This window comes from Salmo salar, chromosome 18 (assembly GCF_965601325.2).
Source record: "Salmo salar chromosome 18, fSalSal1, whole genome shotgun sequence".
NCBI lineage: Eukaryota > Metazoa > Chordata > Actinopteri > Salmoniformes > Salmonidae > Salmo > Salmo salar.
Genome location: NC_138308.1, coordinates 61,813,801 through 61,827,839, shown reverse-complemented (window position 1 = coordinate 61,827,839; position 14,039 = coordinate 61,813,801). Strand labels below are relative to the sequence as shown.

The following is a 14,039-nucleotide window of genomic DNA, read 5'->3' as shown; positions in this document are numbered from 1 at the left end:
AGTCAGGTCTGAGGTAGTCCTGGGGTTAGTGAACTGAGTCTGCAGGACAGTCAGGTCTGAGGTAGTCCTGGGGTTAGTGAACTGTGTCTGCAGGACAGTCAGGTCTGAGGGGGTCCTGGGGTACTGGGGTTAGTGAACTGTGTCTGCAGGACAGTCAGGTCTGAGGTAGTCCTGGGGTTAGTGAACTGTGTCTGCAGGACAGTCAGGTCTGAGGGGGTCCTGGGGTACTGGGGTTAGTGAACTGTGTCTGCAGGACAGTCAGGTCTGAGGGGGTCCTGGGGTACTGGGGTTAGTGAACTGTGTCTGTAGGACAGTCAGGTTTGAGGTAGTCCTGGGGTTAGTGAACTGTGTCTGTAGGACAGTCAGGTCTGAGGTAGTCCTGGGGTACTGGGGTTAGTGAACTGTGTCTGCAGGACAGTCAGGTCTGAGGGGGTCCTGGGGTTAGTGAACTGTGTCTGTAGGACAGTCAGGTCTGAGGTAGTCCTGGGGTACTGGGGTTAGTGAACTGTTTTTGCAGGACAGTCAGGTCTGAGGTAGTCCTGGGGTACTGGGCTGAAGAACACCTCCCTCTAGTGACAGCTAAAGGTACTCATATATCAGCTCAAACCAGCTCTAATCAGCTGCTATGACAGAGTAAATGCATTATGTGCTACAGCAGAATAACAGAGTAACTGCATGGGAGATACGTTATGATACATATCCACTGTTTCCTTGGTAACGTTGTGATACATCTCCACTGTTTCCTTGGTAACGTTGTGATACATATCCACTGTTTCCTTGGTAATGTTGTGATACATATCCACTGTTTCCTTGGTAAAGTTTTGCTTTGATTAACAGTGTCATGATTGGCTGTTAGCCCATTCCATTAGCAGGCTGTGTTCCCTGGATAATACTGCTTGGAAGTGCCTCTGTCAGATGCTTCACTGGTGGAGGGATATAGGATAACACATTACCACTGGTGGAGGGATATAGGATAACACATTACCACTGGTGGAGGGATATAGGATAACACATTACCACTGGTGGAGGGATATAGCATAACACATTACCACTGGTGGAGGGATATAGGATAACACATTACCACTGGTGGAGGGATATAGGATAACACATTACCACTGGTGGAGGGATATAGCATAACACATTACCACTGGTGGAGGGATATAGGATAACACATTACCACTGGTGGAGGGATATAGGATAACACATTACCACTGGTGGAGGGATATAGGATAACACATTACCACTGGTGGAGGGATATAGGATAACACATTACCACTGGTGGAGGGATATAGCATAACACATTACCACTGGTGGAGGGATATAGGATAACACATTACTACTGGTGGAGGGATATAGGATAACACATTACCACTGGTGGAGGGATATAGGATAACACATTACCACTGGTGGAGGGATATAGGATAACACATTACCACTGGTGGAGGGATATAGGATAACACATTACCACTGGTGGAGGGATATAGGATAACACATTACCACTGGTGGAGGGATATAGGATAACACATTACCACTGGTGGAGGGACATAGGATAACACATTACCACTGGTGGAGGGATATAGGATAACATATTACCACTGGTGGAGGGATATAGCATAACACATTACCGCTGGTGGAGAGATATAGGATAACACATTACCACTGGTGGAGGGATATAGGATAACACATTACCGCTGGTGGAGGGATATAGGATAACATATTACCACTGGTGGAGGGATATAGCATAACACATTACCACTGGTTGAGGGATATAGGATAACACATTACCACTGGTGGAGGGATATAGGATAACACATTACCACTGGTGGAGGGATATAGGACAACACATTACCACTGGTGGAGGGATATAGAATAACACATTACCACTGGTGGAGGGATATAGGATAACATATTACCACTGGTGGAGGGATATAGGATAACATATTACCACTGGTGGAGGGATATAGGATAACACATTACCACTGGTGGAGGGATATAGGATAACACATTACAACTGGTGGGGGGATATAGGATAACACATTACCACTGGTGGAGGGATATAGCATAACACATTACCACTGGTGGAGGGATATAGGATAACACATTACCACTGGTGGAGGGATATAGGATAACACATTACCACTGGTGGAGGGATATAGGATACACATTACCACTGGTGGAGGGATATAGGATAACACAATACCACTGGTGGAGGGATATAATATAACATTACCACTGGTGGAGGGATATAGGATAACACATTACCACTGGTGGAGGGATATAGGATAACACAATACCACTGGTGGAGGGATATGTGATAACACATTACCACTGGTGGAGGGATATAGGATAACACATTACCACTGGTGGAGGGATATAGCATAACACATTACCGCTGGTGGAGGGATATAGGATAACATATTACCACTGGTGGAGGGATATAGGATAACATATTACCACTGGTGGAGGGATATAGGATAACACATTACCACTGGTGGAGGGATATAGGATAACACATTACAACTGGTGGGGGGATATAGGATAACACATTACCACTGGTGGAGGGATATAGGATAACACATTACCACTGGTGGAGGGATATAGCATAACACATTACCACTGGTGGAGGGATATAGGATAACACATTACCACTGGTGGAGGGATATAGGATAACACAATACCACTGGTGGAGGGATATAATATAACATTACCACTGGTGGAGGGATATAGGATAACACATTACCACTGGTGGAGGGATATAGGATAACACAATACCACTGGTGGAGGGATATAGGATAACACATTATCACTGGTGGAGGGATATAGGATAACACATTACCACTGGTGGAGGGATATAGGATAACACATTACCACTGGTGGAGGGATATAGAATAACACATTACCACTGGTGGAGGGATATAGGATAACACATTACCACTGGTGGAGGGATATAGGATAACACATTACCACTGGTGGAGGGATATAGCATAACACATTACCACTGGTTGAGGGATATAGGATAACACATTACCACTGGTGGAGGGATATAGGATAACACATTACCACTGGTGGAGGGATATAGGACAACACATTACCACTGGTGGAGGGATATAGAATAACACATTACCACTGGTGGAGGGATATAGGATAACATATTACCACTGGTGGAGGGATATAGGATAACATATTACCACTGGTGGAGGGATATAGGATAACACATTACCACTGGTGGAGGGATATAGGATAACACATTACAACTGGTGGGGGGATATAGGATAACACATTACCACTGGTGGAGGGATATAGCATAACACATTACCACTGGTGGAGGGATATAGGATAACACATTACCACTGGTGGAGGGATATAGGATAACACATTACCACTGGTGGAGGGATATAGGATACACATTACCACTGGTGGAGGGATATAGGATAACACAATACCACTGGTGGAGGGATATAATATAACATTACCACTGGTGGAGGGATATAGGATAACACATTACCACTGGTGGAGGGATATAGGATAACACAATACCACTGGTGGAGGGATATGTGATAACACATTACCACTGGTGGAGGGATATAGGATAACACATTACCACTGGTGGAGGGATATAGGATAACACATTACCACTGGTGGACGGATATAGGATAACATATTACCACTGGTGGAGGGATATAGGATAACACATTACCACTGGTGGAGGGATATAGGATAACACATTACCACTTGTGGAGGGATATAGGATAACACATTACCACTGGTGGAGGGATATAGGATAACACATTACCACTGGTGGAGGGATATAGGATAACACATTACCACTGGTGGAGGGACATAGGATAACACTTTACCACTGGTGGAGGGATATAGGATAACATATTACCACTGGTGGAGGGATATGGCATAACACATTACCGCTGGTGGAGGGATATAGGATAACACATTACCACTGGTGGAGAGATATAGAATAACACATTACCGCTGGTGGAGTGATATAGGATAACATATTACCACTGGTGGAGAGATATAGGATAACACATTACCACTGGTGGAGGGATATAGTATAACACATTACCACTGGTGGAGGGATATAATATAACATTACCACTGGTGGAGGGATATAGGAAACAGGCCTGATGAGTCTTTCCCTGGTCTTGTTTTACAGGAGTCTTACCCTGGTCTTGTTTTAGAGGAGTCTTACCCTGGCCTTGTTTTAGAGGAGTCTGACCCTGGTCTTGTTTTAGAGGAGTCTGACCCTGGTCTTGTTTTAGAGGAGTTTTACCCTGGCCTTGTTTTAGAGGAGTCTTACCCTGGCCTTGAAGTCCACGGCGGCGCCGCGGTTGAGGAGGAGCGTTGCCACGTTGATGTTGCCGTAGTGAGCAGCAATGTGCAGCGGAGTAAAGCCACTCTAGAAAACAGACACATCATGACATCAGCACTCAGTCACAACACAACCAATCAGAGCAGCCCCTCACACCGTCATAGCCAGACGGGACAGCTCTTTGATCAGACATGCTGCAGACCCTTCCTACAGCCCAATTATCTCCTTCTTCCCAAAGTGTGCGCTTGTTCACTTCCCTTCACTGATTTTAAAGTAAATGACTGGTATATGAAAGATGGTAGAAACTAACACTGGTTCCTATGGTTCCTCCATTGAGTTTTAGTTCATCAGTTGTTAACTTCCAAGTTGTCTGAAGCAGATGCTGTATTAGACTATAAGCTACAGTAGTGCTGTGTGGAACTTTGATCTACAGTAGGTCTGTTAGCTGTGTTCGCTGTTGGGGAACAGAAAAAGCAGCATAGACACATTTAGAGTAGAGGACTGTTGATGTTGCAGCCATCACTGGCTGCTGACCGACACCTGCCTGCCTCACGGTGTCTGGGTTAGAGTTATCCTGTCTGGGTTAGAGTTATCCTGCCTGGGTTAGAGTTCTCCTGTCTGGGTTAGAGTTCTCCTGCCTGGGTTAGAGTTCTCCTGCCTGGGTTAGAGTTACCCTGCCTGGGTTAGAGTTATCCTGTCTGGGTTAGAGTTATCCTGCCTGGGTTAGAGTTCTCCTGCCTGGGTTAGAGTTCTCCTGCCTGGGTTAGAGTTCTCCTGCCTGGGTTAGAGTCATGCACAAGCCTGGGGATGTTAAGGCAGAGACACCCACTGAGAGGGACTAGCTGGTGGACTGGGTCTCTGCTGCTGGGGGATAGCTTCCTTTATTCTTTATTTGGATACACATTAGCTGGCACCTTGGCAACCGCTAGTCTTCCTGGGGTCCAACGGTGTCTTACAGTACCTCATCACAGAACTCAGCCAGTGGTGCTGACACAGAGGCCAGGAGACAAACTTACTGCATCATCATCCCCAACTCTACCATCATGCTAACCAGCTCTAACATCCCAACTCTAACATCATGCTAACCAACTCTAACATCATGCTAACCAACTCTAACATCATGCTAACCAACTCTAACATCATGTTAACCAACTCTAACATCATGCTAACCAACTCTAACATCATGCCAACCAACTGTAACATCATGCTAACCAACTCTAACCAACTCTAACATCATGCTAACCAACTCTAACATCATGTTAACCAACTCTAACATGATGATAACAGCTCTAACATCATGCTAACCAACTCTAACATCATGTTAACCAACTCTAACATCATGCTAACCAACTCTAACATCATGCTAACCAACTCTAACCAACTCTAACATGATGATAACAGCTCTAACATCATGCTAACCAGCTCTAACATCATGCTAACCAACTCTAACATCATGCTAACCAACTCTAACATCATGCTAACCAACTCTAACATGATGATAACAGCTCTAACATCATGCTAACCAACTCTAACATCATGCTAACCAACTCTAGCATCATGCTAACCAACTCTAACATGATGATAACAACTCTAACATCATGCTAACCAACTCTAACATCATGTTAACCAACTCTAACATGATGATAACAGCTCTAACATCATGCTAACCAACTCTAACATCATGCTAACCAACTCTAACATCATGTTAACCAACTCTAACCAACTCTAACATCATGCTAACCAACTCTAACATCATGTTAACCAACTCTAACATGATGATAACAGCTCTAACATCATGCTAACCAACTCTAACATCATGTTAACCAACTCTAACCAACTCTAACATCATGCTAACCAACTCTGACATCATGTTAACCAGCTCTAACATCATGCTAACCAGCTCTAACATCATGTTAACCAGCTCTAACATCATGCTAACCAACTCTAACCAACTCTAACATCATGTTAACCAGCTCTAACGTCATGCTAACCAACTCTAACATCATGTTAACCAGCTCTAACATCATGTTAACCAACTCTAACCAACTCTAACATCATGCTAACCAACTCTAACCAACTCTAACATCATGTTAACCAACTCCAACATCAGAGAGGAGTGTGGTGTCAGGAAAACAACCTCCCACAAAACATCCACAAAACAAAGCAGCTGATCGTGGACTTCAGGAAACAGCAGAGGGAGCAACCCCCTATCCACATTGACGGGACCGCAGTGGAGAAGGTGGAAAGTTATAAGTTCCTCGGCATACACATCACTGACAAACTGAAATGGTCCATCTACACAGACAGTGTGGTGAAGAAGGCACAGCAACGCCTCTTCAACTTCAGGAGGCTGACAAAATTTGCCTTGGCACCTAAAATCCTCACTAAATTTTACAGATGCACAATTGAGAGCATCCTGTCAGGCTGTATCACCGCCTTGTACGGCAACTGCACCGCCTGCAACCGCAGGGCTCTCCAGAGGGTGGTGCGGTCTGCCCAATGCATCGCCGGGGGCAAACTACCTGCCCTCCAGGACACACCTACAGCACCTGATGTCACAGGAAGGCCAAAAAGAACATCAAGGACAACAACCACCTGAGCCACTGCCTGTTCACCACGTTATCATCCAGAAGGCGAGGTCAGTACAGGTGCATCAAAGCTGGGACCGGAAAAACTAACAAAACAGCTTCTATCTCAAGGCCATCAGACTGTTAAATAGCCATCACTTGCACATTAGAGGCTGCTGCCTTATATACATAGACTTGAGATCACTAGCCACTTTAATAATGGAACACTAGTCACTTTAATAATGTGTACATATGTTGTATTACTCATCTCATATGTATATACTGTATTCTATTCTATTCTACTGTATCTTAGTCTATGCAGCTCTGACATTGCTCGTCTAAATGTGTATATATTCTTAATTCCATTGCTTTACTATAGATTGTGTGTATTGTTAGATATTACTGCACTGTTGGAGCTAGAAACACAAGCATTACGCTACATCTGCAATAACATCTGCTAAACACGTGTACGTGACCAATAACATCTTCTAAACACGTGTACGTGACCAATAACATCTTCTAAACACGTGTACGTGACCAGTAACATCTGCTAAACACGTGTACGTGACCAATAACATTTTATTTGATGTTGCTTTTTTTCGGAGGGGGGGGGCGATATCTTTTATTGACAAAATCAAATGTCAGTGGCCATTGGCGGTTCAAGTGTTAACCAAGTCTAACATCATGCTAACCAACTCTAACATCATGTTAACCAACTCTAACGTCATGCTAACCAACTCTAACATCATGCTAACCAAGTCTAACATCATGCTAACATCATGCTAACCAAGTCTAACATCATGCTAACCAAGTCTAACATCATGCTAACCAAGTCTAACATCATGCTAACCAACTCTAACATCCTGCTAACCAACTCTAACATCCTGCTAACCACGTTCTTAAGGGTTTTATGAGACTGGATAAAGGAAGCCAGCCCCTCAGCTGTAGAGACCCTCAGTCCATGTTGTCAGTACATCAGAGGTCAGAGGTCATGCTACTTTCTAGTCCCTTCTGGAAAGCACCAAGACAGACAGTAAATAAAATAACAAAAAGAAGCAATGCAGGACCAGGGAGGAGAGATGAGGCAGCAGTTAGCAGTTAGCAGGTAGCAGGTAGCAGCAGGGTGTGAGGTGGTGGGCTGTGAGTGTTGAGTGTGTAGAGGAGATCCGAATATACCTCTGTGGTCCTATTCACCATCATCTAGGGAGAGCAACACCAGCGAGAGGTCAAGAGAGGAGAGAATGGGAGGTTAGTGCATCACAACGACACTATGGCTGCACCATGCTGTATGATGGTGGGAAGAGTCATGATAACAACATAACAGTCAGGATAACAGTTAGGTTCACAACATTAACACCACAGACATGAACACAATAACACAGGGTACTATTTCTGTCAGCATACTGATATTATAGAACATCTACAGAGTCATTTTACTGTGACAGTAACATCAGAACTAGAGGTCGGCCGATTAATCGGAATGGCCGATTAATTAGGGCCGATTTCAAGTTTTCATAACAATCGGAAATCGGTATTTTTGGACGCCGATTTGGCCGATTTTTATTTATTTTTATTTTTTATATATATTTTTTTACCTTTATTTAACTAGGCAAGTCAGTTAAGAACACATTCTTATTTTCAATGACGGCCTAGGAGCGGTGGGTTAACTGCCTTGTTCAGGGGCAGAACGACAGATTTTTACCTTGTCAGCTCAGGGATTCAATCTTGCAACCTTACGGTTAACTAGTCCAACGCTCTAACCACCTGCTTTACGTTGCACTCCACGAGGAGCCTGCCTGTTACGTGAATGCAGTAAGAAGCCAAGGTAAGTTGCTAGCTAGCATTAAACTTATCTTATAAAAAACAATCAATCAATCATAATCACTAGTTAACTACACATGGTTGATGATATTACTAGTTTATCTAGCCTGTCCTGGGTAGCATATAATCGCTTAGGTACACGTTGCTCCAACCATAAACATCAATGCCTTTCTTAAAATCAATACACAAGTATATATTTTTAAACCTGCATATTTAGTTAATATTGCCTGCTAACATGAATTTCTTTTAACTAGGGAAAATGTGTCACTTCTCTTGCAAACAAAGTCAGGGTATATGCAGCAGTTTGGGCCGCCTGGCTCGTTGCGAACTGTGAAGACTATTTCTTCCTAACAAAGACAGCCGACTTCGCCAAACAGGGGATGATTTAACAAAAGCGCATTTGCGAAAAAAGCACAATCGTTGCACGACTGTACCTAACCATAAACATCAATGCCTTTCTTAAAATCAATACACAGAAGTATATATTTTTAAACCTGCATATTTAGCTAAATGAAATCCAGGTTAGCAGGCAATATTAACCAGGTGAAATTATGTCATTTTGCGTTCATTGCACGCAGTCAGGGTATATGCAACACTTTGGGTAATTTGTCAGAATTTTACGTAATTATGACATAACACTGAAGGTTGTGCAATGTAACGTTTTGTTTTCGAGATGATAGTTTCCGGATTCTACCATATTAATGACCTAAGGCTCGTGTTTCTGTGTGTTATTATGTTATAATTAAGTCTATGATTTGATAGAGCAGTCTGACTGAGCGGTGGTAGGCACCAGCAGGCTCGTAAGCATTCATTCAAACAGCACTTTCGTGCATTTTGCCAGCAGCCCTTCGCAATGCATTGCGCTGTTTATGACTTCAAGCCTGTCAACTCCCAAGATAGAGCTGGTGTAACCGATGTGAAATGGCTAGCTAGTTAGCCGGGTGCGCGCTAATAGCGTTTCAAACGTCACTCGCTCTGAGACTTGGAGTAGTTGTTTCCCTTGCTCTGCATGGGTAACGCTGCTTCGAGGGTGGCTGGTTCGAGCCCAGGTAGGAGCGAGGAGAGGGATGGAAGCTATACTGTTACACTGGCAATACTAAAGTGCCTATAAGAACATCCAATAGTCAAAGGTATATGAAATACAAATCGTATAGAGAGAAACAGTCTGGTTCCCCTCATAGCCTGGTTCCTCTCTAAGTTTCTTCCAAGGTTCCAGCCTTTCTAGGGAGTTTTTCCTAGTCACTATGCTTCTACACCTGCATTGCTTGCTGTTTGGGGTTTTAGGCTGGGTTTCTGTACAGCACTTTGAGATATCAGCTGATGTAAGAAAGGCTTTATAAATACATTTGATTGATTTGATCATTATTTTTTTCTTCCTCAAATGAAGGGGATGATGACGCAATCTTTGAGAGAGGGAGGGAATCTGATTTAACTCAGACACTTCATTCAGGATGAGTGGAGTTAGCCCTGAGTTAGCCCTGAGTTAGCCTGCCCCAGAGCAGGTTAGTTCTGAAGGATTCATTGCCATAGAAATGTACCTGACTAAAAGGTGAGCCATATTCGTATGACTGGTTATCCTGAAGTATAACTCAGAGTTGACCAAAGTTACCTGGCTAACTAGTTAAACCTGAATCCTAGGATAGCCCTCTGGTCAGAGCGCAGATAAAGGACTAGTGATTGGTGCGCTGTCTGTGTTGGTACCTTGGACTCGACATCTGCGTTGTGGTCGATCTGGAGCAGCAGTGCAACAGCCTTGGTATCGTCTTTGCGCGCGGCAATGTGGAGTGCCGGGAGCCGGACCTTCCCTTTCGTGTCATTCTCCAGGAGCAGAGAGACCACCTGTTCATGTCCCTGCTGCAACGCCACCGCCAGGGGGGTGAAGCCATCCTACAGTAGAGATAACAGTCACTATATATACTATACCATACTGCAACGCCACCGCCAGGGGGGGGGGTGACCGCCAGGGGGGTGAAGCCATCCTACATTAGAGATAACAGTCACTATATATACTATACCATACTGCAACGCCACCGCCAGGGGGGTGAAGCATCCTACAGTAGAGATAACAGTCACTATATATACTATACCATACTGCAACACCACCGCCTGGGGGGGTGACCGCCAGGGGGTGAGCCATCCTACAGTAGAGATAACAGTCACTATATATACTCTACCATACTGCAACACCACCGCCAGGGGGGGTGACCGCCAGGGGGGTGAAGCCATCCTACAGTAGAGATAACAGTCACTATATATACTATACCATACTGCAACACCACCACCAGGGGGGTGAAGCCATCCTACAGTAGAGATAACAGTCACTATATATACTATACCATACTGCAACGCCACCGCCAGGGGGGGTGCCCGCCAGGGGGGTGAAGCCATCCTACAGTAGAGATAACAGTCACTATATATACTATACCATACTGCAACGCCACCGCCAGGGGGGTGAAGCCATCCTACAGTAGAGATAACAGTCACTATATATACTATACCATACAGCAACACCACCGCCAGGGGGGGGTGACCGCCAGGGGGGTGAAGCCATCCTACAGTAGAGATAACAGTCACTATATATACTATACCATACTGCAACACCACCGCCAGGGGGGTGAAGCCATCCTACAGTAGAGATAACAGTCACAATATATACTATACCATACTGCAATGCCACCGCCAGGGGGGGGTGAAGCCATCCTACAGTAGAGATAACAGTCACTATATATACCCTACCATACTGCAATGCCACCGCCAGAGGGTGAAGCCATCCTACAGTAGAGATAACAGTCACTATATATACTATACCATACTGCAACACCACCGCCAGGGGGGGTGACCGCCAGGGGGGGTGAAGCCATCCTACAGTAGAGATAACAGTCACTATATATACTATACCATACTGCAACGCCACCGCCAGGGGGGTGAAGCCATCCTACAGTAGAGATAACAGTCACTATATATACTATACCATACTGCAACGCCACCGCCAGGGGGGGTGACCGCCAGGGGGGTGAAGCCATCCTACAGTAGAGATAACAGTCACTATATATACTATACCATACTGCAACACCACCGCCAGGGGGGGTGACCGCCAGGGGGGGTGAAGCCATCCTACAGTAGAGATAACAGTCACTATACATACTATACCATACTGCAACGCCACCGCCAGGGGGGGTGACCGCCAGGGGGGTGTGAAGCCATCCTACAGTAGAGATAACAGTCAATATATATACTATACCATACTGCAACACCACCGCCAGGGGGGGTGAAGCCATCCTACAGTAGAGATAACAGTCACTATATATACTATACCATACTGCAACGCCACCGCCAGGGAGGTGAAGCCATCCTACAGTAGAGATAACAGGCCCACCCACTGGGGAGACAGGCCCACCCACTGGGGAGACAGGCCCACCCACTGGGGAGACAGGCCCAGCCACTGGGGAGACAGGCCCACCCACTGGGGAGACAGGCCCACCCACTGGGGAGACAGGCCCAGCCAATCAGAATGAGTTTTTCCCCCACAAAAGGGCATTATAACAGACAGAAACACTCCTTAGCACGTATGGAACATGTGTGGGATTTTTCACTTCAGCTCATGAAACATGGGAACCACACTTTACATGTTGCTTTACAGTTCTGTTCAGTGTAGATTATTAGATTACGATGACATATCTTGACATTTGATATTGAGCTCATCAACGATATACTGTATGTCTGTTAGAATATATTCTAGACCTCCAACAGATAAACTGACTGGCTGACTGACATCCTTGGTCCTTCTCTGTTTCAGTTGCCTCTCCTGCCATCTCTAGTACCATGATTTATCACTATTATACAGCCCATAGTTTAATATCACTATTATACAGCCCCATAGTTTAACATCACTATTATACAGCCCCATAGTTTAATACCACTATTATACAGCCCTATAGTTTAATACCACTATTACACAGCCCCATGGTTTAATATCACTATTATACAGCCCCATAGTTTAATATCACTATTATACAGCCCCATAGTTTAATATCACTATTATACAGCCCAATAGTTTAATATCACTATTACACAGCCCCATGGTTTAATATCACTATTATACAGCCCCATGGTTTAACATCACTATTATACAGACCCATAGTTTAATATCACTATTATACAGCCCAATAGTTTAATATCACTATTACACAGCCCCATGGTTTAATATCACTATTATACAGCCCCATAGTTTAATATCACTATTATACAGCCCCATAGTTTAATATCACTATTATACAGCCCAATAGTTTAATATCATTATTACACAGCCCCATGGTTTAATATCACTATTATACAGCCCCATAGTTTAATATCACTATTATACAGCCCCACCATGGTTTAATATCACTATTATACAGCCCCATAGTTTAATATCACTATTATACAGCCCCACCATAGTTCAATATCACTATTATACAGCCCCACCATGGTTTAATATCACTATTATACAGCCCCACCATAGTTCAATATCACTATTATACAGCCCCACCATGGTTTAATATCACTATTATACAGCCCCCCCATAGTTTAATATCACTAATATACAGCCCCATGGTTTAACATCACTATTATACAGACCCATAGTTTAATATCACTATTATACAGACCCATAGTTTAATACCACTATTATACAGCCCCATAGTTTAATATCACTATTATACAGCCCCATAGTTTAATATCACTATTATACAGCCCCATAGTTTAATATCACTATTATACAGCCCCACCATGGTTTAATATCACTATTATACAGCCCCATAGTTTAATATCACTATTATACAGCCCCATAGTTTAATATCACTATTATACTGCCCCATGGTTTAACATCACTATTATACAGCCCCATAGTTTAATATCACTATTATACAGCCCCATAGTTTAATATCACTATTATACAGCCCCACCATGGTTTAATATCACTATTATACAGCCCCATAGTTTAATATCACTATTATACAGCCCCATAGTTTAATATCACTATTATACAGACCCATAGTTTAATATCACTATTATACAGACCCATAGTTTAATACCACTATTATACAGCCCCATAGTTTAATATCACTATTATACAGCCCCATAGTTTAATATCACTATTATACAGCCCCACCATGGTTTAATATCACTATTATACAGCCCCATAGTTTAATATCACTATTATACAGCCTCACCATAGTTCAATATCACTATTATACAGACCCATAGTTTAATATCACTAATATACAGCCCCATGGTTTAACATCACTATTATACAGACCCATAGTTTAATATCACTATTATACAGC

The 14,039-nt window shown here is 43.7% G+C and overlaps 1 protein-coding gene across 20 annotated transcripts in view; it reads right to left on the bottom strand.

Moving 5' to 3' along the window:
- Window positions 1–14,039, bottom strand: part of ank3b (ankyrin 3b) — a 692,976-nt gene that overhangs the window by 160,932 nt on the left and 518,005 nt on the right. For all 20 annotated transcript variants that reach the window (XM_082965026.1, XM_082965032.1, XM_082965030.1 and 17 more), the window contains exons 6-8: window positions 10,417–10,602; window positions 8,071–8,094; window positions 4,316–4,414 (exon numbers count right to left, since the gene is read on the bottom strand). In XM_082965026.1, coding sequence (XP_082821152.1) covers window positions 4,316–4,414; window positions 8,071–8,094; window positions 10,417–10,602 — 309 coding nt within the window. The remainder of the gene's footprint in view (window positions 1–4,315; window positions 4,415–8,070; window positions 8,095–10,416; window positions 10,603–14,039) is intronic.